Source organism: Pan paniscus, chromosome 20 (assembly GCF_029289425.2).
Source record: "Pan paniscus chromosome 20, NHGRI_mPanPan1-v2.0_pri, whole genome shotgun sequence".
NCBI classification, from domain to species: domain Eukaryota; kingdom Metazoa; phylum Chordata; class Mammalia; order Primates; family Hominidae; genus Pan; species Pan paniscus.
Genome location: NC_073269.2, coordinates 49,892,239 through 49,919,150, shown reverse-complemented (window position 1 = coordinate 49,919,150; position 26,912 = coordinate 49,892,239). Strand labels below are relative to the sequence as shown.

General features: G+C 50.3%; 1 protein-coding gene across 4 annotated transcripts; it reads left to right on the top strand.

Moving 5' to 3' along the window:
* The first annotated feature begins 1,238 nt into the window (after positions 1 to 1,238).
* SMG9 (SMG9 nonsense mediated mRNA decay factor) lies at positions 1,239 to 25,617 on the top strand. 4 transcript variants are annotated; one of them, XM_003817577.5, is made up of 14 exons: positions 1,239 to 1,776; positions 5,695 to 5,850; positions 8,390 to 8,464; positions 8,545 to 8,809; positions 8,903 to 9,000; positions 11,555 to 11,667; positions 16,533 to 16,644; positions 18,544 to 18,639; positions 19,079 to 19,164; positions 22,281 to 22,387; positions 23,043 to 23,150; positions 23,324 to 23,452; positions 23,774 to 23,918; positions 25,097 to 25,617. In XM_003817577.5, exons 2-14 carry the CDS (start codon positions 5,701 to 5,703, stop codon positions 25,173 to 25,175), a joined length of 1,563 nt encoding a protein of 520 aa, XP_003817625.1. In that variant the 5' UTR covers positions 1,239 to 1,776; positions 5,695 to 5,700; the 3' UTR covers positions 25,176 to 25,617. The 4 variants fall into 4 exon arrangements, with proteins under 4 accessions (XP_003817625.1, XP_054960022.1, XP_054960021.1 ...); XM_055104047.2 differs by having other exon boundaries at positions 1,775 to 1,866; XM_055104046.2 differs by lacking the exon at positions 1,239 to 1,776 and adding an exon at positions 1,782 to 1,888.
* The last annotated feature ends 1,295 nt before the right edge of the window (positions 25,618 to 26,912 follow it).

The following is a 26,912-nucleotide window of genomic DNA, read 5'->3' as shown; positions in this document are numbered from 1 at the left end:
CAACACACAGTACTATTAGGCAACAGGCACTGTTCTATGCACTCTCACCCATTTAATGCTGGCGGCAATGTTGTAAGGTTATACCACACCCAATTCACAAACAGGGACGTAGAAGTAGAGAGTATTAAGTCACTTGGTCAAGCTCAGCCGCTATTTATATGAACTCAACACATGCTCTTAACTCCAATGCTTTATTATAACAGCAGCTCCAGAAGGAAACCGGGAACCAGTGCTTTAGGAAAGGAAAATGGGAACCAGAGGTGGAAACTTACTTTTATTGTATACAGCCAGAGAGGTTTGAATTGTGTATGTACATGTAATACCTGTTCAAATATAATTTTAAAAAACATTTTTTTAGACCAGCCACAGTGGCTCACGCCTGTCATCCTAGCACTTTGGGAGGCCGAGGCGGGCGGATCACTTGAGGTCAGGAGTTCGAGACCAGCCTGGCCAACATGGCAAAACCCAGTCTCTACTAAAAATACAAAAAATTAGCCAGGCGTGGTGGACGCCTGTAATCCCAGCTACTTGGGAGGCTGAGGCAGGAGAATCGCTTGAATTTCAGGAGGTGGAGACGGCAGTGATCCGAGATCTCGCCACTGCACGCCAGCCTGGGTGACAGGGCGAGACTCCGTCTCTAAATAAATAAATAAAATTTCAAATAAAAAGCTAGAACCTTCCCATTCACCCACTCTGCCCACTGGGGAACGGCCGACCCTTCCGAATGCGCATGCGCTCTCCAGGCCGCGCCCCTCGCCCAATGTTCCTCTTTGGCGCGCACAAGACTCCGCCCACGTGCGTTTAAATTTTCGACCCTGGCGCGGATTCCCTCCTCCAACGCGGCCTTCGAGGGTTTTAAACATAGTTCTGTCTCAGACTATTCTGCATCTCCCAGGCCTTAAGGATAAAACTGACACTGGAGACCCTTCAGGGTCTGACCTGCCCATTCTGCTGCCTCACCTCCCACCCGGGTGGACCCTGAATCCAAGCCAGTCTAGACCTCTCCCCCGGGGTCTTCGCCGCCTTTGCTTAGCTGTTCCCTGGAGTACCCTCGCCTGCCTGTCCTTCAAGGTCCAACCGGACCCGCGCCCTTTCCTAAGTGATTTGAGGCCCTGGCAGTCTCTCCACAGGCCGGGGTGTCTTCCAGGGCGCACGCCAAGTCTGATTCATTCGTGTGTTCTTGGCACTCAGCCCAGAACAGTGAAATTCCTCCCTGTCGCCCCACCCCACTGCATCCCGCCAACATCACTGAAGAGGCACAACTCGAACCCCAGATCCGGGCCGCTCTCCCTCCTGCCGGCTCCTTGGCGTATCCATTTCCCTACTCATCTCCCCACCCTCAACCCCCCAACCGCGCGCACGCGCATTGAGTCAGAGCCGCGGCGTCCTCCGGCCTCCCGCTCCGGAACCCGCATGCGTGCTGAAGCCGACCGCCTCCATGCACGCATGCTCAGCCCGGCGAGCGCATTCAGCTCTCGAGCGTCCAGCCCTCAGCGCATGCGCAGGACGAGTCGCCTGAGGGAACTGATCTCAGCTCGGCCCCGCGTTACATCCTCCTCCTCTTCCTCCTTCGGGCCAGCTTTCCTTAGGGGCTGCAACCCGGACGCCGAGGCCGGTTTCGGAGTGGGGAGTGCCCATTTTCTCTCCTTCCCACGTTCCTGGCCCCCAGACGCCATTTGCAGGCGGGTGGCTTGGGTCAGCCTCCCCGCCCCCACCCGACTCCCGTCACGGGAGAGCGCACACCGCGCCCCGAGAACCAATCAGCAGCCGTCTTAGGTAAGGGGGCCGCGAGCCCGCGCTAGGCTAGCGCACCGGCGGCGGGCGGGGCGCTCCGGCAGGCCCCGCCCCCGCCTTGGCCATTGAAAGGTCGCTGGGACGTCCGGCGGGGGTGCGGCACTGAGTAGGGGGCCGGCGACCGTCAATTCGATACTGGGTTGGCAGGAATGGGGGCGGGGGACGGAAATAACGTGTGAATGAGAAACTTATGCTCTGCGAGATCCAAGTACAGCCTGCAAACTGCCCGTCAAGTACTGGGGAGGCCGCCCCAATAACGTGTAACGAGAAACTTGAGTTGGGTTCCCCGAGGGAAGCTTTGTAAAGCAATGCCTAAATCCAGGGGAGGCCCCCTTCTAGAACCCCGTAGAGAGAAGTTTAAATCCTAGGGAGTCCTTAGGAAAATGTGCAAATCGACTACAGTTCTAGGGTGGGGAGTGCCCCACGAAGTGGGCTTACATACTCAGGAATCGGGAGAGTCTCCCCAAATATTTGCAAATAGTGAGGCTCTGGGAGATCCCCGAAGGGAGTGTGTGAAGCGATGCCTAAATACTGAGGAGACACTCCCCAAAAATATGTAAATTCGATTTGTTAATTTTCGGGAAGTCACCCTAGAAGTCCATCAGCAGACACTTAAATAGACCAGCTTTCCTAAGTTTGGGGGTAATCCCCAAAGGAGCCCGGAAACAGCATTGGAAGTCCCCAGCTTGCATGTGGGTGGGCTTTTTTTTTTTTTTTCTTTGAGACGAGTCTCGCTGTGTCGCCCAGGCTGGAGTGCAGTGGCACGATCTCGGCTCACTGTATCCTCCACACCTGGTTTAGGTGGGCTTTTAAGTTCCAAGGAACTCCCCACATTCAGATACTGTGGAAGCTCCCAGAATAAAGGGCACAGGGAGGCCAGGTGCGGTGGCTCACCCGGGGAATCCGATCACTTTGGGAGACCAAGGCCGGCGAATCACTTGAGGCCAGGAGTTCGAGACCAGCCTGGCCAACATGGCGAAACCCCGTCTCTACTGAAAATGCAAAACTTAGCCCGGCCTGGTGGTATGCACCTGTAATCCCACCTACTTGGGAGGCTGAGGCAGGAGAATTGCCTGAACCCGGGAGGCAGAGGCCGCAGCCAGCTGAGATCGCGCCACTGCACTCCAGCCTGGGCAACAGAGCAAGACCGTCTCAAAAAAAAAAAAAAAAAAGAAAGAAAAGCATTCACACAGGGGCGCTTACTTTGCACAGGAAAGGGCATCCTCATAGGCCAGTAAACAGAAACTTCAGGGCTGGGCAGTATCCCAATTGAGGCATGAAGACAAGTACTTAAGCACTGGGTAGATTTCAGAATAATGTGTAAAGACACTTAATTGCAAGTGAGGGAGGAGTCTCAGATTCTGGGGAGAATCTCCATCCCAGACTAAGCAGTCATTTCGGTATGGAATGAGTCATTTTCCCTAAGCATCTGTAAACAGGCCCTTGTCCTCCTCTGTCTAGGAAAGCAGTCTTCAACCTGGCTTGTGGCTGGGGGAGAGGTCATGTAGCACAGTAAGAGAGGAGCTAGACAAGCCACTTGTCTGGCTAGCAAAATTATGACTGCATCTTGTAAACAGACCCTTCCATTCTGGAGAGTCTTGGAGGGACCTGTTTATGTCATTATGAGGTGGGGCAGGGGAGGATTCATGGAGGGATTTAACAGATACTTCCAAGCTAAGCAAGGGTCAGCAAACTTTTTTTTTTGAGACAGGGTTCTGCTTTTTTTTTTTTTTTTTTTTTTTTGAGACAGGGTCTTGCTTTGTTACCCAGGCTAGAGTGCAGTGGTGCAGCATGATCATGGCAGCCTTGACCTCCCAGGCTCAAGTGATCCCACCACCTCAGCCTCCCAAGTAGCTGGGACTACAGGTGCATGTCACCACGCCCAGCTACTTTTTTCTTTTTTAAATGTTATATAGAGACAGGATCTTGCTATGTTGCCCAAGCTGGTCTCGAACTCCTGGGCTCAAGCAGTCCTCCTGTCTCGGCCTCCCAAAGTGTCGGGATTACAGGTGTGAGCCACCATACTCGGCCATTCAGTGAAACTTTCTGTTAAGGCCAGAGAATAATTATTTTAGGCCCTGCAGACTGTATTGTCTGTCTCAGCTCTGCCATTGCATCAAGAAGGCAGCCACAGACAGTTTCTAAATTGATGGATGTGGCCATGTTCCGATAAAACTTTCTATTTACAAAAACAGAAAGCAGACCAGATTTGGCCCCTAGGCCACACTTTGTCAACCTGACTTCTGAGCTTGAGCAGATAGCCCCACTGAGTTCTACAAACAGTTAAGTAGTCAAATACCGCCCTAGACTGATGTGTGAACAGCTGGGAAAACTCTCTAAGGACCTGTAAACAGATACTGAAATGGTGGAGAGTGGGTTGCATAGGTAGCCAGACATTATATAACATCTCAAATAGAATAAACACTGGAGACACCTTGAAATGAAATTCACTGTGAGGGAAGGCAGACCGTCAGGAACGGAAGACAGACAGACACTGAAATGTAGTGGGATACCAGGTGAAAATAGGCCCTTGAGTGTTGGAACCCCACCATGACATACACTAGTAAGTGGCTGGAGCCCCACCATGACATACGCTAGTAATGGCTAATCAAGAGTAGCTGTTGGACTGAGGATCACATTGCTGGTTTGTAAGCAAATGCCTTGCTGCATTTTGGTAAGGAGAATATCCTATTTTTATGTGAACTTGCCCCTGTGAGTTTATTTATGTTGGAGCATTTTAATAGTTGGGAATAGTTTTGGCTGCAAGTAAGAGATAGATGTGTATTTGTTTTTCACTGCCTCTCGAAGTAGGCAATTCAAGGTTAACGTGGAACCCCCCCAACCTTGTGTCTTGTTTTGTTGTACCTTCCATTAAATTGCCTTACAGCCCAGGATAGCTGCTTGAGCTCCAACCTCCACACCCACATTCCTGTCACTGGGAGGAAGGGGCAGAAGGCATGTGCCAGAGTCTGTGAAGGGAAGTTGCTGGAAGCTGCCAAGCCACACTTCTAGTGTCATACCATAGCCAGAAAGTACTTACTCACATGGCCACACCTAACTGCAAACAAGGATGAGAAGTTTGTTCTGGATAGCCATGTACCTAGCTCAGAACTGAGGGTTTTACTTTTTTGGAAGAAGTCAGGAGTGGATGTTGGGAACCAGCTTGCAGTTGCTACCACAGGCCCAGAGCTCTGTTGAAAGGAAGGGCCTTGGCCGGGCATGGTGGCTCACGCCTATAATCCCAGCCCTTTGGGAGGCTGAGGCAGGTGGATTGCCTGAGGTCAGGAGTTTGAGACCAGCCTGGCCAACATGGTGAAACCCCATCTCTACTAAAAATACAAAAAAAATTAGTCGGGTGTGGTGGTGGGCATCTGTAATCCCAGCTACTCAGGAGACTGAGGCAGGAGAATTGCTTGAATCTGTGAGGTGGAGGCTGCAGTGAGCCGAGATTACGCCATTGCACTCCAGCCTCGGTGACAAGAGCGAAACTCTGTCTCAAAAAAAAGAAGAAAGGAAGAGCCTTGGTTGGGCACAGTGGCTCACGTCTGTAATCCCAGCACTTTGGGAGGCCAAGGTAGGTGCATCACCTGAGGTCAGGAGTTCGAGACCAGCCTGGCCAACATGGTGAAACCCCATCTCTACTAAAAATATAAAAATTAGCCAGGCATGGTGGTGGGTGCCTGTAATCCCAGCTACTTGGGAGGCTGAGGCAGAAGAATTGCTTGAACTCAGGAGGCAGAGGTTGCAGTGAGCCAAGATCAGGCCACTGTACTCCAGCCTGGGCGACAGAGAGACTCCATCTCCAAAAAAAAGAAAGAAGGGACTTCATATAGTCTAGGATATGCCAAGTAGAGTAGGAAGAGACTCTGTCATCCTGAAATCCCCTCATTCCCTCCATAGGTAACCATGTCTGAGTCTGGACACAGTCAGCCTGGACTCTATGGGATAGAGCGGCGGCGACGGTGGAAGGAGCCTGGCTCTGGTGGCCCCCAGAATCTCTCTGGGCCTGGTGGTCGGGAGAGGGACTACATTGCACCATGGGAAAGAGAGAGAAGGGTGAGTGTCTGGACCCAGGAGCAGCATTCATGTATCTATTTGGTTCCACGCACCTGCCATGTGCCAGGCACTAATCCAGATGCCGGGGATATATCTGTAAACAAAACCTACCACCCTCATGGATAAAGAAGGTGGAGAGTGATAAAGGAGACTGTTCTAGGTAACATGGTCAGAGAAGGTCTCTCTGAAGAGGTGACTTTTTAGCAGAGACTTGAAGGAGATGAGAGAATAAGCCATGCCAGCATCTGAGATGAAGAGCATTCCAGACAGAAAGAACAGCAAGCACAGAGGCCCTGAGGTGGCCCATATCTGGCGTGTTCAAGGAGTAGCCATCGGAGGCCAGGATGGCTGCAATCGATGAGGAAGGAGGGAGAGAGATAGGAGATGAAGTCAAGTAACTGGGGCCAAATCATGTAGGACCTGGTAGGCCTTGGAAAGAACTTTGTATTTCACTGAGTGAAATTGGCATTGGAGAGTTTGAGCTGAGAGGTGCCATAGCTCATGTTTTAAAGGGTCATGTCATAATAACAACAACTGTTACTCTTTTTACAGAGCAGCCTATACTGTGCTTGCACTGTGCAAAGTCTTTTACATCCTTTGGGTCTTCCTGAACCCTTACAGCTACCCCATGAGGTAGATTCTATGATAGATCTGAGTTTCACTAATGAGGAAAATGAGCCCCAGAGGTGAAGGGACTTTTCCAAAATCAGAGTCAGTAAACTTTGGGTCCAGGACTCAGATCCAGGTCCAGCTTAGTCTCACGTATAGCATCGCTCTGCCTGCTGTAGAGAGCGCCCTGGGCTGGGAATCAGGAGGGATCGGCTTGTGCCCGGGCCCAGCCTCACTCCCCTCCTGTACCTAGGTGACTCTCTGCCAGAACCTGCCCCCTGGGCTTTTTTCTCTAGGGCCCTGTCCACCTCAGAGATGTCAGGTAGGGTGGAAGTAGGTGACAATTGGGGCCAGCTTCTGAGCTATAAAACTGTACAAACATGAAGAATAGTTTATTCACAGTGAGCTGGGCTCTTACTTGCTCCTTCTCTTGGGCCACAGTGTAAATGAGAACACGTAGTCTCTCTTCCTTCCACATAATGCCCTCCTGGGGAATGTTATCCCGCCACACCTTCAGGTTTAATCCTTGAACAAGCACCTCCTAAATCTCATCTTTGTCTCTAAATGTGCTACTGAGCCCTGGCAGCCTCTTGTCACACCCATGGGCTTCTTATCCTCTGTGTCCCGTGCTGACCTCAGCATCTTTCTGCCATTTTTCCTCTTCCCATTTTTTTCTCCCATATCAGTGACAGCCCATTGGGCCTTATCCTGAATGCCTCTCTCGCCTCTCCCCTGCTTCCTCTGTGCTAGTCAGGCACCAGTGCTTTACATTCTGCCGCCTGGTTATATCTGTGTGTCTTCTCTCTACCCTCACAGCGTTCATCCCAGGTATAGACTGAATATCCGAAGTGCTCCAAAATTCCAAATGTTTTGAGCACCAACATGACATTTAAGGGAAATGTTTATTGGAGCCTTGCAAATGGATTTGGGGTGCTCAACCAGTAAATATGCAAATATTCCAAAGTTCAAAAAAATCCCAAATTCAGAACACTTCTGGTCCCAGGCATTTGAGATAAGAGATACTCAGCCTGTATCATCTCCCCCTTCCTAGCCTCCTGGAAGTCCACAGCCTCTCCTCCTGTAGTTTTTCCCTTGAAACTTCTTTTCGAAGCACTTTCACTTCGTCTTTTTGTTTGTTCTTCACCGTAAGCCAGTGAAGTGAGCAGGGTTTAAGTAAGTGTCCTCAGTATATTGATGAAGGAACAGACACAGTTAGGGGTCAAGACTCTCATGAGGTTACTCAAGGAACCAGAGAAAGAACGGGACTCAGACTCAGATTTCTCCCCTCTTCAGCAGACTGAGGGTAAGTTGGGGAGGCATGAAGAGGTCAAGGCTTGGGATCAGCCTGCCAGCTTTGCCAGAGCAGGAGGGGGCTGAGGCAGAGGTGATCAGGATAGCAAGTGCCACCAGCAGCCCTCACATAGTGAGCACCTGCCATGTGTCAGGTGCCATGCTAGACACTTGATGAGTTCTCTCTCCTTTCATCCTCATCATAGTCTGTGAGGAAGGAATTCCCATACCCACTCACAGATGGGAAAATGAGGCATAAGTGAAGGTGGCGAGGGTGGTTCCTTATTCAAGTTCACACAGCCAACACGAGGCGGGATCAGGTTTGCACCCAGACCTGTCTAGCTCCTAGTTCCTTTCCTCCTGGGCTTGTTGCCCCGCAGAGGCAGCTGAGCAGAATGCTTGAGGATTTGGTTCTGCAGCCAGGCTGCCTGGGCTTTGTGACTTTGGGCAATCTGCTTAACCTTTCTAGGCTTCATTTTCTTCATCTGTAAAGTGGGGGTAATAATAGTATCTATCTCACAGGGCTGTTGGTAGGATCAAGGTAGTTAATATATTTCGGCATTTAGAATAGTTCATGGCACATAAAGATCTGGAATGTCCAGGAGAGCCATTCATGAGTAACTGCCCTCCCTCACCACAGGATGCCAGCGAAGAGACAAGCACTTCCGTCATGCAGAAAACCCCCATCATCCTCTCAAAACCTCCAGCAGAGCGGGTGAGCAGAGAAGGAGGGAGGAGGGGGAGCCGTTAGGGAAGGGATTGCCCCCATTGATGGAATTTTTTTTACCTCCGTAGTCAAAACAGCCACCACCTCCAACAGCCCCTGCTGCCCCGCCTGCTCCAGCCCCTCTGGAGAAGCCCATCGTTCTCATGAAGCCACGGGAGGAGGGGAAGGGGCCTGTGGCCGTGACAGGTGCCTCTACCCCTGAGGGCACCACCCCACCACCCCCTGCAGCCCCTGCGCCACCCAAGGGGGAGAAGGAGGGGCAGAGACCCACACAGCCTGTGTACCAGATCCAGAACCGGGGCATGGGCACTGCCGCACCAGCAGCCATGGACCGTGAGTTGGGGCTGGGCAGTACCAGGTTGGGAACTGGCGTCTCCTCACAGATCCTCACTGCATCCTCTGTCTCCTGCTTTCTCCAATCTCCAGCTGTCGTGGGTCAGGCCAAACTACTGCCCCCAGAGCGCATGAAGCACAGCATCAAGTTGGTGGATGACCAGATGAATTGGTGTGACAGTGCCATCGAGGTACCGAGGGGTCCCGCCCTGCCTGAGCTTCCGCACATCCTGCATCCTCTGATCCTCCACCTCTTTGTAGGCAACACCAGACTGGAGGGTTTTGAGGCAACTTACAGCAGTGAGAGGGGGTGGAATCAGAACATTCTCAGCTAACCAGAGCGGAATTTCAACTAGCTCAGCTGTGCTTGCTAGTTGGTAAAATACAGAACTACTTTGGTACCGATTGGTAAAGAAGTACTCTCACTACCACCCCAGGACCCCTGGGATCTCCCGTGCCATCCACAGCAGGGGAGTCTTTTGGACCCTGCTCCAGTACCCTTCTTATTTGGTTGAAACCCTTGCTGGTGGCTCATGCCTCTAATCCCAGCACTTTGGGAGGCCAAGGTAGGAGAATCACCTAAGCCCAGGAGTTCAAGACCAGCCTGGGCAACATAGGAATACTCCATTTCTACCAAAAATTTAAAAATTAGCCAGGCATGGTGGCAGGAGGCATCCAGGCCACTCAGGAGGCTGAGGTAAGAGGATCACTTGACTCCAGGAGGTCAAGGCTGCAGAGAGCTGTGATCATGACATTGCACTCCAACCTCAAAAACAGAGTGAGACCCTGTCTCAGTAAAAAAAAAAAAAAAGAACAAGAAACCCACGCTGTCTCAGTGTTAACTGTTTTGAATGTCACTCCCCCAAAGTGACCCCCATCCATCCCACCACCCCCTGCTCTAGTTCAGACCTCACATTCCTAGATCATCATACATAACACCAGTCTCCCAGACGTTGTGTCCCTTCTTCTGCTTTTTCTCCCCTAGACCTGTCACACCCCTGCTCAGATTGTCCCAGAGGTGTCACCTCTCCTACCCAGCAGCCTGGACTTACTAGCACAGCCTCAAGTCCATTTATTGCCTTGCCCCTGCCACTTCTGTGTCCACTCTCACATTGGAATTAACTGGGGAGCTTTAAAAAAACAAAAAACAAAAAAACAACAAAAAACCAAACCCTACCCTTCAGCGCTATTAAGGAAAACTTTCTGCAGTGATGAAGATCATATATATTTGAACTATCCGTCCAGTATGGTAGCCGCTATCCCCAGATGTGGCTTTAGAGCACCTGAAATGTGGCTAGTACAACCAAACAGAATTTTTAATGTTGTTTAATCTTACTAATTTAAATAGCCATGTATGATCAATGCCTACTGATTGAACAGGGCATCCATAGATATTCTGTTTAATGTGTTAAAGCATGTTAAATCCTGATTGGGCCCAGGATTTGCTTTATTTATTTGGGAGACGGTCTCGCTCTGTTGCCTAGGCTGGAGTGCAGTGGCACCATCTCGGCTCACTGCAACCTCCACCTCCCGGGTTCAAGCAGTTCTCCAGCCTCAGCTTCCCAGGTAGCTGGGACCACAAGTGTGCGACCATCACGCGCAGATAGTTGTTTTTTTTTTGTTTTTTTGAGATGGAATTTCGCTCCTGTTGCCCAGGCTGGAGTGCAATGGCACGATCTCGGCTCACCGCAACCCCCGCCTCCCGGGTTCAAGCAATTCTCTTGCCTCAGCCTTCCGAGTAGCTGGGATTACAGGCATGTACCACCACACCCAACTAATTTTGTATTTTTAGTAGAGATGGGGTTTCTCCATGTTGGTCAGGCTGGTCTGTAACTCCCGACCTCAGCTGATCCGCCTGCCTCGGCCTCCCAAAGTGCTGGGATTAAAGGTGTGAGCCACTGCACCCAGCCGGGTTTTGTATTTTTGGTAGAGACGGAGTTTCACCATGTTGGCCAGGCTGGTCTTGAACTCCTGGCCTCAAGCGATCCTCCCACCTTGGCCTCCTAAAGTGCTGGGATTACAGGCGTGGGCCACAACACCTGGCCTATAGGATTCGCTTTGAAAAAACAAAACAAAACAAAATTTTAAGGTAATTCTAAGGAGCAGCAGCCACAGTTCAGGACGTAGCTGTTTTCCTTGAGGAGTGTCTCTTACACCCCCTGGTGGTGAAAGTCAGCAGAGCTGGTGGCCCAGAGTTGGTCTCAGTTAATTTCCAGAGGGGCTCTTAAATCCCACAGACAACAGCATATGAATGTAAAAAGAAACAAAAAAACACACACACAGACGAAAGCCTGGGTGGCTCCTGTTTGCACACCACTCCCTTTCATGTGCTTTCCCAGGTTTGCCAGGAACCTGTGCCAGTAGCCCTCAGTCGCCGAGTCCTATCTTCTCCAACCTGCCCTTCTGTTCCTGTGACTCTCACTTTCACTTCTCCAAGATCAGACTTCCCTTTTTCCCGCTGTGTTCAGCCACACTGACTTCCTTTTAGCTTCTTGACCATGCTAGGCTCTTTTCTACTTCACAGTTCTCACAGACACTGTTGTTTGTGTCTAAAACATTTCACATAATCCTACCATGACACGGAATGGAGGCCCTATGCCTAGTTGAAGGGGTTGGGACTATAGGAGTTTCTCTTCATATATGATAAGGCAGGTGGGGGAGCCACAAGGGTCTCTGGAGTCCCCCCCTCATTCCAGCTCCAGCAGCTGACAGACTTGTCAGAGTCATTTATGTGTTTTCCCACAGTACCTGTTGGATCAGACTGATGTGTTGGTGGTTGGTGTCCTGGGTCTCCAGGGGACAGGCAAGTCCATGGTCATGTCATTGTTGTCAGCCAACACTCCAGAGGAGGACCAGAGGTGAGGGGCTATCAGATGGGGTGCAGGAGGGAGGTGGGCACCCACCGGGAGCAGGGGCAAGGTGGGCTTGGGTGTTTCAAGTGGTGTTACCAAAGGACTTTGGAAAGTTGCTTTTCTTCTGTAGGCCTCAGTGTCTTCATGAGATGAAGATGATAATGGGCTGGACTGAATCTGTGTAGCTCCAAGGCATCCAATCCTGTTCCTCCCTCCCTCCCTCCCTCCCTTCCTGCCTGGCCCCAGGAAATGGTACAGGCCCTGGACAGAAGTGGGATGATGTAGTTGTTAAGGTTTTGGATTTGGGCCCACCTCAGGCTCAGCCCTGCTACATAACTGGTTGACCTTGGGCAGGTCACTTCGTTTCCCGTATCCCCTGTCCAAGTAGATTTTTGGAGAATAAAATAAGATCAAGAAGGCAAAAGTTAATGAGCACCTGGCATAGAGCAAGTATCACAGAATGGTAGCTGATACGATCTGAGAAATAGAGTGGGGAAAGAGATCTGGAGACAGAGAGTGGTTTCTGTACCAGCCTCAGTCCTACTGTGTCACCTTGGGAAAATGGCTCTGCTTCTCCAGGCTGGGGAGGATCAGACATGAGGATTCTCTGGCCTGAACAACATTCTTGAGTAAGGATGGAATGTGATTATGAAGATAAAGCATAAGGGCACAGGAGCAGGTTTTGGGGAGGGGAGAACTTGAGAAACAGGTCCCGAAACTGGGGGCAGAGAAGGAAAGGGAAAAATGTAGGAATTTGGGAATGGGGGAGATACACATCCCATTAAGGGAGAATCAAAATGGGGAATGAGAATGGATAGTAGCCACTGGGGTGGTGAAGAACAGAGACACGTTGAAGTCACCTAAAAATACAGGGATCTGTTTTTTTGTAAAGCAGGTGATACTACCCTGGCCTCCATGGATGAGCGTCAGGGGTCCATTAATCCCTTAGCAGTATATGCAGAATTTTATTTATTCATTTATTTTTGAGACAGTGTCCTGTTCTTTCACCCAGGCTCAAGTGCAATGGCACGATCATAGCCCACTGCATCCTCTACCTCCCAGGCTCAAGTGTTCTTCCCACTTCAGCCTCCCAAGTAGCTGGGACTACAGGGGTATGCCACCACACCAGCTGGTTTTTAACTTTTTTGGTAGAGATGGCGTCTTCCTCTGTTGCCCAGGCTGGTCTCAAACTCTTGGGCTCAAGCAATCCTCCCGCTTTGGCCTCTCAAAGTGCTGGGATTACAGGTGTGAGCCACCACCCCTGGCCATATGCAGAATTTTGCACACATTTGCAGTCAGGCTTTTCTTCTAGGGAAAAGGTCCCTAGTTTGCACCAGATCTCAGAGTGGGCTGATGGAGATCTAGAAAAGGTGAAGACCACTGTTGTGCGAATACGCATCCCATAAAGCTGGAGCTGTGAGGTTCCTCTGCCTCTCTCCCTCCTGTTCTCTGCTCACTCATGACTCAGTTTGGTTCCATTTTGGAATAGTTCCAGGTCTTAGGTAACATTCTTTCCATTTCAGCTTTTCACCCCAACTAGCAAATTTTCCCCATAGGTCTCAGTTCAGATTCCTGAGGTAGAGAGAATCCTGTCGCCCAGCTTGTCTTTTTGAGCCACGTCAGCCTGTGGTGTGGTAGACTTTAGTGTCAACTCTTTTCATCAGGTCTAGGTTTTGCCTCCTAATTCTCTTTTTTTTTTTTTTTTTTTTTTTTTTTGAGACAGTCTCGCTCTGTCGCCCAGGCTGGAGGGCGGTGGCACAATTTCAGCTTAACACAATCTCCATCTCCTGGGTTCAACCGATTCTTGTGCCTCAGCCTCCCGAGTAGCTGGGACTACCATGCCCAGCTTATTTTTATGTTTTTAGTAGAGATGGGGTTTTGCCATGTTTACCAGGCTGGTCTTGAACTCCTGACAGGTGATCTGCCCACCTCGGCCTCCCAAAGTGTCGGGATTACAGGTGTGAGCCACCATGCCTGGCCTTCCTGCTAATTCTCTTTCTAATTCATCTGTTTCTTCCCTCCTTCACTCCCACCTCCTTAGTCCAAGCCATTATTATCTTACATGCAGGATACCAAGAGGTTTCTGTCTGGTCTGCCTGATTTAATTCAGTTTTGACAAGTACTGTATTAATTGCTTACTATGCGCCAGGCACTGTTCTAGGTGCTGGGGATACAGTGGTATACAAAACGAAAAAATCTGCCCTCGCGGGGCTTATATTTTAATAGGGAAGATAGTAAACAAAATAAACACACTATTTGGCACATTAGAATATAACACAATGGAAAAGGGTTATAGGGAGGTAATGTTGGGCCTAGGTTACAGGTTTTAAAAATTATTACTATTTTTTAAGAGACGAGGGTCTTGCTCTGTCACCCAGGCTGGAGTGTAGTGGCCTGATCATGGCTTCACTGAAGCCTTGAACTGGGCCCAAGCCATCCTCCCACCTCGGCCATATGAGTAGCTGGGAACCACAGGTATGCACCACCATGCCCAACTAATTTTTTAATTTTTTGTAGAGACAGGATCTCACTGTGTTGCCCAGACCGGGCTCACGTGATCCTTTGACTCCAGCCTTCTGAGTAGCTAGGACTACATTTGTGTACCACCGTGCCTGGCTAATTTATTTATTTTTTATTTTTGAGACAAGTGTTGCTCTGTCACCCAGGGTGGAGTGCAGTGGCTCAATCTTGGCTCACTGCAACCTCTATCTCCCAGGTTTAGGCAATTCTCCTGCCTCAGCCTCCCGAGTAGCTGGGATTACAGGCGTGCACCACCACATCCAGCTAATTTTTGTATTTTTAATAGAGACAGGGTTTCACCATGTTGGCCAGGCTGGTCTTGAACTCCTGACCTCAAGTGATCATCCCACCTTGGCCTCCCAAAGCTCTGGGATTACAGGCATGAGCGACCATGCCCTTAATATTTTTTGTAGAGATGAGGTCTTGCTGTGTTGCCCAGACTAGGTTATAGTTTTAAATAGGATGGTGAGGGAAGGCCTTGCTAAGGGGAACGTTTGAGAAAAAGCATGCTGGGAGGAGCATTCCAGTGAAAGGGACTGGCATGGGCAATGCGTCTGAAGTGGGAGCTTGCCCATAATGTGTGTAGAAGAACGTGGCAGCCTTGGAAGGGGAGTGGTAGGAGATAAGGCCAGAAAGGCAGAGCGAGGCACTCTGGCACTGGGCCTTGTAAGCCTAACTCCACTTTTTCCACTGTACGGTCCTCACCACATAGCAGCAAGGGGACCTTTCAAACCACAGTCTGATCCTGTCACTCGTCTGCTTACATCTCTCCAGCAGCTTCTCCAGGCTCATAGGCCAAAGCCTTACCATGCTCCACAAGGGTCTGTATCCTCTTCTTGCTCCCTCCCCTCCCACATGCACCATCTTTCTGCTCTTGCCATGCTGGTCTTTGAGTCCTAGTGCCACAAGTCACCTACCTTCTGCCGATACAACCTTCCTCTGCGTCCATCCCCCACCCAGTGCCAATTAACTCCCTCTTTCTCTCTCACCCTCAGCATTGTCATTTCCCTCTCCAGGGCAGCCCTTTCTGGCTCCACCAACTAAGCAATCTGCACTTGGAGCACTGCACGCCTCTTCTTTCTAACACCCACAGTTACTGATTTCTGGTAATTTGTAAACTAGACCAGAAGCTTCACAGAAGCCGACTTAGTCTTTTTTGTTCACTGCTATATCCTGGTATCTGGCAAATAGGAGGTTTTCCGTATAGTGTTTGTAAAGTGGAAGGATGCCTGCTTTGTGTCAGACAACAGATTATGCATCTTGGGGGAGATAGAAATTACCCCTTGAGAGATAGGTACTATTACCCTGATTTTACAGATTTCAAAAGGTAAAATCACTTTGCCCAAGTCACAGAGTCACCAAGTTGAACTTAGTGGTTTAGGGCACGGCCCTGCTCTGCCTGCTTTGCCCTCATATTCCCAGCACCCAGCACACGTAGAAGTGAGGGAGACTCACGTGACAGGGGAAGATGCTGGGAACAAGACCCAAACTCCCGGGGCCGGGCGCAGTGGCTCACGCCTGTAATCCCAGCACTTTGGGAGGCCGAGGCGGGCGGATCACGAGGTCAGGAGATCGAGACCATCCTGGCTAACACGGTGAAACCCCGTCTCTACTAAAAATACAAAAAATTAGCCGGGCGTGGTAGTGGGCGCCTGTAGTCCCAGCTACTCGGGAGGCTGAGGCAGGAGAATGGCGTGAACCCGGGAGGCGGAGCTTGCAGTGAGCCGAGATCGCGCCACTGCACTCCAGCCTGGGCGACAGAGCGAGACTCCGTCTCAAAAAAAAAAAAAAAAAAAAGACCCAAACTCCCTCTCACTGTGGGAGTGGAGGGCACTCAGTGCTCTCTCTCCAATGCCTGGGATCTAGTAGGTTTATTTGATAATTAACAGCTAAAAGTATATATCATTATATATCAGGCACCATTCTAAGGGCTTTACACATACCGACCTCACAGTAATACACAGAGTTTTGATCATGTGGTTATCCCCGTTTTACAGATGAGGAAACTGATGGAAAAAGGTTAAGGAGTGTGCCTAAAGCCACACAGCCAGGAAGAGGCAGAGCTGGGATCTGAATCCTGGCAGACTGGCGGAGTCTCTGCCCTTCAACACCTCAGTGTACTGGCTTCATTAATTGAACTAATGGATCTCTTTATGGATAGGAGTGAAATCGTGTGCTTCAAAACATGCACTACCCCTGCCTCCAACCCCCTGACATGGGCCACAGATGAAAAGCTTAGGGAGCAGGCAGGGCACCACGGCTCACATGCTCAGCTCACAGGGTCACACTTCGGATGCATCCAAGGCTGAGAACCAGAGCTCTCACGCACCCCTGCCTGCTCCTCTCCACAGGACTTATGTTTTCCGGGCCCAGAGTGCTGAAATGAAGGAACGAGGGGGCAACCAGACCAGTGGCATCGACTTCTTTATTACCCAAGAACGGATTGTTTTCCTGGACACACAGGTGCCAGCCCCGCCTGCCTTTGCCCCACCCTGCCACATCCTGCATTGAGCCTCTTCCTGGAATGTGATTAAGCCAGAACCCTGCGTGGATTCCATGTGCTTCCAGTCAAGCCATGGACATACTGGCTGCCCTGGGGCAAATTGTGTCTTTTCTTGGCCCTTAGTCTCTTGTCACTTTTGCCCCCATCTCATTCGCCTTCTACACAGTAGCCTAAAGGATTTCTAGTATAGTGCTGAAAAGTGTGGGCCCTGGAGAATGTGTGTTCTGATCCTGTCTGTTAATTCTTACCGGCTGGGTGACTTTCAGTTTTAAACTCCCTTAAACCACAGCTCTTTATCTGTAAATAGGGATGGTAACTGTACTTAGCCTCTTAGGAGTTTCAAGGATTCAGTGGAACAGTCCAGGCAAAGTGCTTGGCCAGGACCTGGCACAAGGTTAGTGCTCAGGCTCGTCACTGTCGTTAGAACTGACTGGTCCTGCGTTTATCTGGCAGTTTTCCTCGGCTTCTCCCTTCCTCTCAGGCAAAGTCCAGATTCCTTAAGCTGGCATTCGGAGGGTATGGCTTGCCTCCCTCAGACTGCCTATCCTCGCCTCTGGAGGAGCCACCAGGCCCCCAGCACACACACACTGATCTCTCTCTTCTCTGGACTTGTCATATCCCGTTTTTACCTGAAACCACCAACGAATTGTGTGACCTTGTCAAGTTATTTATTTTCATTCCTCAGTTTTAAGTGGGAAAAACAATACTGCCTGCCTCATAGGGGTTTTGTGAGGTTTCAGTGCATTGATGCAAGTAAAGTCCTAATGACAGCACCCAACAGGAGTTAGGTGCTAAATACCCTTAGCAATTAATACCATTATCAGTACAATAGGCTCTCGCCTTGCGTTTTTGCCTGGCTAACGCCTTCTTCTTCCTCAAGACTCCACTGGGGTGTGGCCTCCTCTCAGAAGCCCTCCCCTTCCACTGTTGCCCATATGCACCTCCCACCATAGCATGTGATTTGCCACCGTGTCTGTTCCCACTCCCTGCCTGCCCGAAGCTCTTCAGAGCAGAGCCCTGGCTCTGGGGGTGAGAGCTGGGGCACAGGGCCTGGCCCTTTAGTTGGCACTCATAGTTGGTGGAACAGAGTTCTGGTCACTGTGGCATTGATGACACAGAATGGAAAATCTACAAATGTGATGTGAGCCTTGTGTGCCAGGCTCTGTGCAGGGGGCATGGAGACCTGGAGACAAACCAAACCGGCCATGGTCTGGGTCAGAGACCTGTGAAGAGGAGGACAGAAGTTAAACAAGACAGAATAGAGCACTGCTCAATGTTTGGAGTTTGAGAAAGCGAGCAGTTGTGAAAGCCCCTTTCTAAAAGAATTTCACTGCAGTAAGAAGCCAGTAGACTATCAAGCTAATTTAATTTAGCTCTTAAAGTTTTTTGATTGAATGTTCCTTTAAGAAAAAAAAGTCCGGTGAGCTCACCACTGATTCTTGTACGTACTGATGCAGTTTTTAAAATTCTCACCAGTTTTCACACTAATCTTTTTTTTTTTTTTTTTTTTTTAACCTAAGTAATTATCTTAGCAAAGTTTTGAAAGTGTATGAAACAACTGACAACAAAATGAGCCTTTAAGGGACATGACTTATTTGAGTAAACGTTAAAAATTCATTAGCACAAAGCAATTTGTTCTCTTTGGGCATGAGGTGCTTGCGAGCAGCAGTGATTTGTAAAGGAGCTGGAAAAGTGTATCAGCTTTGAGTTTTTTTTCTTTAACTTCCTCTTGCTGTTCTAATTAGAAATTGCCTGCCTTTGTTTCTGACCTTGTTTTGTCCTGAGATAGACAATGTATTTGCCTTGAGCGTATGAAACTTGGGTATCTGAGTGACACTCTGTTCTCTTCCTTGCTGCAGCCCATCCTGAGCCCTTCTATCCTAGACCATCTCATCAATAATGACCGCAAACTGCCTCCAGAGTACAACCTTCCCCACACTTACGTTGAGATGCAGGTGAGGGAGCCAAGCCAGGCCCAGGACTGAGGTTTTACATCCCCACCCCCATCCTCCCAAGATCTGGAGAGCTGGGTGTGGGTGGTCCACTTAGTTTCTGCTTCAGAAGAGCCCTGGCTGCCCCAGGGGCTATAGGAAGAGGACAACACTGGGAGTCAGAACTGGCTCAACTCCTGGCTCTGCCCCTCAGGCAAGTCATTTCCCACCCCCTCCCCTTTGAAGCCTCAGCATCTGCCTGTGTAAAATGGGGGTGATAATTCCCACCTTTCCTGAGTTAGGGATGGTCTGTAAGGGAAGTGCCATCACAGTGCTGGGCACACAGTAGCTGCTTGAAGGCTCCTTGCCTTGCTGCCTCCTGAACTGAGTCCTGGGATCAGGGACTCCTGATTAGTCTGGGCAGAAGAGGTCCTCACCTCCCTTCCTTCCTGCCCACCCTCAGTCACTCCAGATTGCTGCCTTCCTTTTCACGGTCTGCCATGTGGTGATTGTTGTCCAGGACTGGTTCACAGACCTCAGTCTCTACAGGTGAGGAGCTGAGGGGTTGGAGGGTGGGGAGGAGGAATGAGGCAGGAGACAAAGGCCCAGAGACTTGAGCCACTGATTCAAGGGACAGCAGCCAGAGGGACCCTTTTAAAATGTAAGTTGGAGCAAATCACTCCCATCTAACCTCCCCCTCAAAGCACTGCCCACACACACAGCCCTCCACTGACTTTACATATCTACCAGAATAAATCCAAAGTCTGCCCGTGCATGGCTTACAAAGTCCTTTGCTCTCTGGTCACCTTGCTGACTTCTCTCACTGCCTCCCCTCGCTCCCTTTATTTTTATTTATTTATTTATTTATTTATTTATTTATTTATTTATTGAGACGGAGTCTTGCTCTGTCGCCCAGGCTGGAGTGCAGTGGCACAATCTCGGCTCACTGCAGCCTCCATCTCCTGGGTTCAAGTGATTCTCCTGCCTCAGCCTCCCGAGTAGCTGGGATTACAGGCACCCACCACCATGCCCAGCTAATTTTTGCATTTTTAGTAGAGATAGGTTTCACCATGTTGGCTAGGCTGGTTTTGAACTCCTGACCTCAGGTGATCCACCTGCCTCGGCCACCTAAAGTGCTGGAATTACAGGCGTGAGCCAGCGCACCTGCCCTCACTCCCTTTATTAAAGCCACAGGGCCTCATGGCTGTTCTTCCTGCAGCCCAGGACCTCTGCACTCCGCCTCCCTCAGTGGGAAATACCCTTCCCGCAGATCTCCTCAGACTCTCGCCCTCGTGCCATTCGAGTCAACTTCAGGCCTTCCCTGACCATCTAACATAGCATCCCCTGTTACTCTCCCCCACTTCTGTGTTTTCCTTCATTGCATTTACCTCTCCTTAATAGGATACTGTAGCTTTCCTTATGATCTTTCTCCCCCATTCGAATGTAAGCCCTAGGAGGGCAAGGTCCCCAGCACCTCACACAGTGCCTGGCACACAGTAAATATTAACTACAAATTTGCTGAATAAGGAGCATGAGGAGCTGGCTTGTCTGATCCGTGGAGTTTTGCTGTTCATCTCCTTCAGGCTCGTGTGCCCTCCTGTTGGTACTCAGGGAGGCAGGACCTGGCAGGAGTCCTGCCTGAAGCAGCCACAGATTCCAGAAATGCCCCCAGAAGAGACTGGCTCAGAACCTATGGCCACAAGGGCCCTTCCTGGCTTCAGGCCCCAGGAGACCGCTGGGAGGTGTTGGGGGGAACAGCTTTGGGCACACGGACCAGGCAGAAGGAAGGGACAGGAGCTTATAGGGAGAGGAGAAATGGAATTAGGAAGCAGATGCCTTCAGAGCTAGGTAGTGCCTTTGAATCCTAGCTCTTAGTGGGCATGTGTCTCTTTCCTCCTCAGTTCCTCATCAGCAGCATTATGTTGTGCAGATTCAGTGAGTTAAGGAATTTAAAGCATTCAGCTTAGTCCCTGTTACATAGTAAGCAGTTGATGGAGAAAACTTAGTGTTTGTATTAGTAACCCTGGGGACAGGGATGAGCTGAGGGTCTGGCCAACAGCAAAAAAGGCTTGCTGGGGAGTTGGTTGTTCTGACCAGATCTAATGCAGCTAAGCTGTGACTTCATTCTGAAACACCCATTCCTACCACCATCTGGGATTCATTCACATCTAGGTGTGCCAGGCACTGTTCTGGGCACTAGGGACACAGGTGTGAACAAAACAGATAAAAGAGAGAAAACAGATAAAACTCCTTGGGGAGTTTACATTCTGGTAGGAGTATTGGCTCAGGCCAGCACATGGCAGAGCCTTGTTTTTAAGCTCTTGTCTACAGGTGGGCTTCTCAGAGTAGGGGAGCCCCTTGAGATTGTAGATGTGTTTGTGTGTGTGTGAGGAGAATGTCCCCGTATTTTAGCAATCCCATTATCCCTTACCTTAGAAAACAGGTTTATGTACTCTTAACCTATTGTAAAAAATTATTTTAAAATAACATAAACTGAAAATTCCACTAAAAAACCACAGATTTTTTTTTTTTTTTTTTTTTTTTTGAGACAGAGTCTCACTCTGTTACCCAGGCTGGAGTGCAGTGGCGCGATCTCGGCTCACTGCAACCTCCACTTCCTAGGTTCAAGTGCTTCTGCCTCAGCTTCCAAAGTAGCTGGGACTACAGGTGTGTGCCACCATGCCCGGCAATTTTTTGTATTTTTAGTAGAGACATGGTTTCGCGATGTTGGCCAGGCTGGTCTCGAACTCCTGACCTCAGGTGATCTGCCCGCCTCAGCTCCCCAAAGTGCTGAGATTCCAGGCGTTAGCCACCGTGCTCGGCCACACAGATATTTATAGCAGCTGTATCCATAATTGCCAAAACTTGGAAACAACCAAGATGTCTTTCAGTAAATCGAATGGATAAATAATCAGTGGCACATCTAGACAATGGAATATTATTCAGCACTAAAAAGAAATGAGCTATCTCACCATAAAAAGACATAGAGGGTCATTAGATGCAGATCAAGTGAAGCCAATCTGAAAACGCTATATACTTGTAATTCCAATTATACAGACAGTCTGGATAAGGCAGAACTATGGAGACAGTAAAAAGATCAGGGGTTGGAGAGAGGGAGGGATGAATAGGGACAGCACAGAGGATTTTTAGGGCAGTGAAACTACTCTGTGATGCTATAATGGCAGACACACACCATTATACATTTGTCGAAACCTGTAGGATGTACAGCACCAAGAGTGATCCCTGATGTAAACTAGGGATTTTGGGTGATAATGATGTGTCAGTGCAGCTTCATGGGTCTTAAATGAACCATTCAGGTTGGAGATGTTGATAGTCAGGGAGGCTGTGCATGTGCAGGGGGTGTGTGGGAACGCTACGTGCTTTCTGCTCAGTTTTGCTGTGAACCTAAAACTGCTCTAAAAAATAGCCTTTAAAAAAAAATACGGTAAACTCATAAAGAATTTATACAGTTGGTAAATCCATGGGTTGGTATCTGAGAGGATTATCTCTGAATTCTCTGAAATTGTGAGAAACATGGTGTGTATATGGTATTTTTCTGAGCATGGCTGTAGCTTTCATCAGAATCTCAAAGGAAGCCCCTGTCCCAGGCTGTGGGACCTGGGGTGCAAGTGCAAGAGCAACAGCCACTCACCCCAAACCCCAAGGTTCCTGCAGACAGCAGAGATGGTGAAGCCCTCCACCCCATCCCCCAGCCACGAGTCCAGCAGCTCATCGGGCTCCGATGAAGGCACCGAGTACTACCCCCACCTAGGTGAGAGGCTTTCTGGGGACTGGAGGGGTGGGCAGGAGGAAAAATGAGGGGCTGAAAGTCAGGAGCACGCTGGAGAAGTGGGGAGAGAGAGGAAGGAGTGGGGTTCTGGGTGGAGCACTTTTGAGAGTTGTGAGGAGCAAAGTCAAAAAGGATTAGCTGCTTCTTTCTCCCAAGTTCCCACTGCCCTGGTCCAATCCTGACAGTTGAGGGCATGACCCCTGAGCCTGTGTCTGGAATGGGACAGGCCCCAGGTCTGCCTATTTCTGGGTCCCTGGAATCTCCCAACTCAGGAAGTGAGTATTAGGTTGGGTTCATCTGAGTGGCCCCGTCCACCTGTTCTCCCTCCTCTAGCCTTTGCACATGCCGTTCCTTTGCCTGTTTCATCCTTTCTCCGCTCTACTCTTCTGCAAAGACCCAGTTCATTTTATGATCCCTCGCTAGGGCCTCAAAGAGACTAGGGGCAGAAATCAGATCTGACTCACTTCTGGGTCCCCAGCATTGCCCTACACAGAGCCTGGTGCTAAAGTGAAGTGAAGTTACATAAATACACAGTGATCTGAACTCAGGGGTAACAACAGGTCTTTGGGGTGAGAAAGGGGAGTCCATGAAGCCAAGCGATGTCTGCCTGACAGGGCCCGTCTCTTCCCACCCTCAGTCTTCTTGCAGAACAAAGCTCGCCGAGAGGACTTCTGTCCTCGGAAGCTGCAGCAGATGCACCTGATGATTGACCAGCTCATGGCCCACTCCCACCTGCGTTACAAGGGTGAGGGTTCCCACATCACCCCCCAAGCTAGTCAGCCTCCTAATTCCTGATCCAACCCCGTGGGTCAGTCTCTACCCCCAGACTAGTCTCCTGATCCTGCCTTGACTGTCAACAATTCCCACTCCCCAAACCCACAACATGGTACCTGAAGGCTGAAGCGTTTTCTCCTCCAGGGACTCTGTCCATGTTACAATGCAATGTCTTCCCGGGGCTTCCACCTGACTTCCTGGACTCTGAGGTCAACTTATTCCTGGTACCCTTCATGGACAGTGAAGCAGAGAGTGAAAACCCACCAAGAGCAGGTACAGTTACCCTCAACAGGTTCATGGAGAGACGAGTCCTGTCCTGATCAGAGAGAGACCCAGCACCCACTGGTCTAGGAGGCGACATGGGTTGCCCTGGTTTGGGAGCAGTGTGGAGCCTACCTGGTCTGAGAGAAGATCCTGGTTTGTTCCTGGGGTGTGTGGACCCTTTATTAGGAGTGTGTTTCAGAGTCATAAAAGTACAGGAAGAGCTCAGCCGGGGCTGAACTCTCAGGTGCTCCTTGAAGCCCAGGATGCTGTTAACTGGGAGAAAGACCCTGGCAGTCTATCCCTCTTACCCTCCCTGCCCCAACTTTCCAGGACCTGGTTCCAGCCCACTCTTCTCCCTGCTGCCTGGGTATCGTGGCCACCCCAGTTTCCAGTCCTTGGTGAGCAAGCTCCGGAGCCAAGTGATGTCCATGGCCCGGCCACAGCTGTCACACACGATCCTCACCGAGAAGAACTGGTAAGAGCTCTTTGCAGAGGGGGTCAATTTGAGGCACCCCACCCTGGTGTAGAGAGAAGGGGGCGTCCCTTAGATCGGCATGACCTTGTGAAGCCCCTCCTCTCCAGATCTCAGGTTCCTTTTCTGGAACAGTGATGATTGCTACTGTCTTGTAAGCATCTCACCCATGTGGCAACATGCTGTTTCCTGTGACTTTGAATCCTCCTAATCAGCCAGCATCATGTAGGTCCTTGTCACCAGTTTTCCTGGTGGGGAAATTTAGGCTCAGGGAAAAGTGTTACATAGCAAGGTCACACATCTGTGGCTAGGAGTCATTTGATTGCTAGGAGTAGGACCAGTGACCAGATTTAGCTTAAGGAAGATTTATTCCAGGGACCTGATCACAGAAAGCAGGGCCCTGCAGCAGATGGGAACCAGAAAGCCATCAGGGTCTCATTGTTCACACTTCTGCATTTGCCTTGTTTCCTGCCTCTGGCTTTCTCTCCCTGCTTTCACTTGGCCCTGCACTAGCTCTGTGGCCCCTACTTTACATTACTTCTTTGTCCAGAGCCCTCAGCATATGAGTCCAGGTCTTCCTCATCTTACTTCAAAGAGAAAAATTGGAAAGATAAATAGCTTAACTGGGTGCAGCCTCTCTAACTTGGCTCCCTGCATCTGTTTGCAGTTGGCTGTGCCTGGAAGGGGTCAGGAGTGCAGACAAAGCAGGAAGCCCCTCAGGGCTTGTAGGGCAGAGATGGGGCAGAGCTTTTGAGTCCCAGCTCTGCTCCTGCCATTGGTCTAAACCAGGACCCAGAGGAGAGAGGGAGAAGATTGTGGGTTGTGCAGCTGCTGTTAGATGTTTTCTATGTCGTAAGACTGGAGGGAGGTGGAAACTGAACCCTCACCCACAAAGCCAGCACTGTGTGGAGTGGGAGAAGTTTAGGTGGTGGAGACTTGAGGTCTTAGTCCAAGCCCTGGAACCTTCAGCTTTGCATAACCTGGGTGAGCTAAGAAAAGTTGGGCCACCTCCCATCACTGTTAGGATCCTCCCTGTATCCCAGTTGAGGAGATTGGGCTCCAAGAGGCTCAGAGTCACATCTCAGGTCATAAAAGGGGCCTCAGTTTCTCCACCTGTCCCGGGTTGGTGCTGGGCTGGGGGAGCCCCGGCCAGGCAGCCCTGACTGTTGGCCTCCTCACAGGTTCCACTACGCTGCCCGGATCTGGGACGGGGTGAGAAAGTCCTCTGCTCTGGCAGAGTACAGCCGCCTGCTGGCCTGAGGCCAAGGAGAGGAATGTCATGCAGGGGACCTCCTGGGTCCCCAGTGTACTGCGAGGGAGCACAAATGTCCGTCCCCCGCTGGGGTGGAGAGCGGCAGCAGGCCTGATGGATGAGGGATCGTGGCTTCCCGGCCCAGAGACATGAGGTGTCCAGGGCCAGGCCCCCCACCCTCAGTTGGGGCTGTTCCGGGGGTGACTGTGAGCAATCCCACCCCAAACCTGAGATGGGGCAGCCCGTCCTGTGTCCTCCACAGGGACAAGCAGTGGGAGGAGTCTGAATGGTCACCAGGAAGCCCGGGCTCCATCTTGACCTCCTTTTTCAGGGACAGGAGCAACAGGCCCCTCTTCCCTGACTCTAAGCCCTTCCCTGTAAGGTGAGGCAGGGTCTGGAGAGCTCTTTATTGGAGCAGATCTGGTGATTCAAATAAACACAGTCATGCAAGCCTGTTCTTATGTTCCACTTACTCCTCTACCCAACATGCAGCTCTGGGAAGCAGGACAAATTGGACACCCAGCCCTTGTGGGCAGATGGAGATCAGTCTCTGCTAAGAAGTCCCTAGAAGGGGTTATTCTGTTTCCTGGGGTGGCATCAAGCCTCTCCTGTGTATGTTTTGGATGGGAAAATACACTGGTGCAGCTGAGTACAGCAACTACCCTCGTGTCTTCTGCTCTCACTTAAAGACAGTTACCTGCCTTTGGGTTAAATGCCCAGTTAAATACAGTGCCTAGGCTGGGCATGGTGGCTCACGTCTGTAATCCTAGCACTTTGGGAGGCCGAGGCAGGTGGATCACTTGAGGTCAGGAGTTCGAGACCAGCCTGGCCAACATGGTGAGACCCCGTCTCTACTAAAAATACAAAAAAAATTAGCTGGGCGTGGTGGTGCACGCCTGTAATCCTAGCTACTTGGGAGGCTGAGGTGGGAGAACTGCTTGAACCCGGGAGGCAGAGGTTGCAGTGAGCCAAGATCACGCCACTGCACACTGCAGCTTGGGCAACAGAGCGAGACTCCGTCTCAAAAAAAAAAAAAAAAATGCCTACTTTTGATTTAAGAAACAGAACTTGTCCTTAAATGTAGTAAGTACTTACCCTTAATCCAAATACCATGCCTCACCCATACAGACAGTGCCTTCTGTTGGTTAAATACAGTGGCTTTCCTCTCGTAAACCTCATCTACTCTTGCTTAGAAATGGCAACCCTCACCTTTAATGTAAATCCAGAACCTACCCTCAGTTAAATCCACTCTGCGATTTGGTACAGTACCAACCCTCATCTGCTCAGTTAAATACAGTACATGATCTTAGTTTGAGGTTTCCCAAAGTATGTCTCCAAATTGGTCTCGCCACCCCAAATTAATCCATCGTTCAGTAAAGCAGTCAGCTCCAGTCCAGCTGGCTGAGTCTGTTCATCCACTGCCCTCCCCAACCCCCTGCCGCCCGTGGCACATATTTGTCTCCCTGGTTTCCTCCTGCTTTCAAGCATCCCATACAGCCCTGGTGTTTCATACTATGGGGATCCGGGGCCTTTTGAGAAACAACTGAAGTGGGGAGGGGCGGGGGGTCAGTGAAGAAAGCACTCAGCAGGGCCAGAGAAGGTCAGGCCAGAAGTGGATAGAATGCCAGTCTCTACAGAGGGCTGAGGCCTGGGAGACAGGAGGCCCAGCACAGGCTCTGGCACAGCCACTTCCTGACCTACTGTAGTAGGCAAGGAGCCTCCCCTCTCTGGCCATTATTCCAATA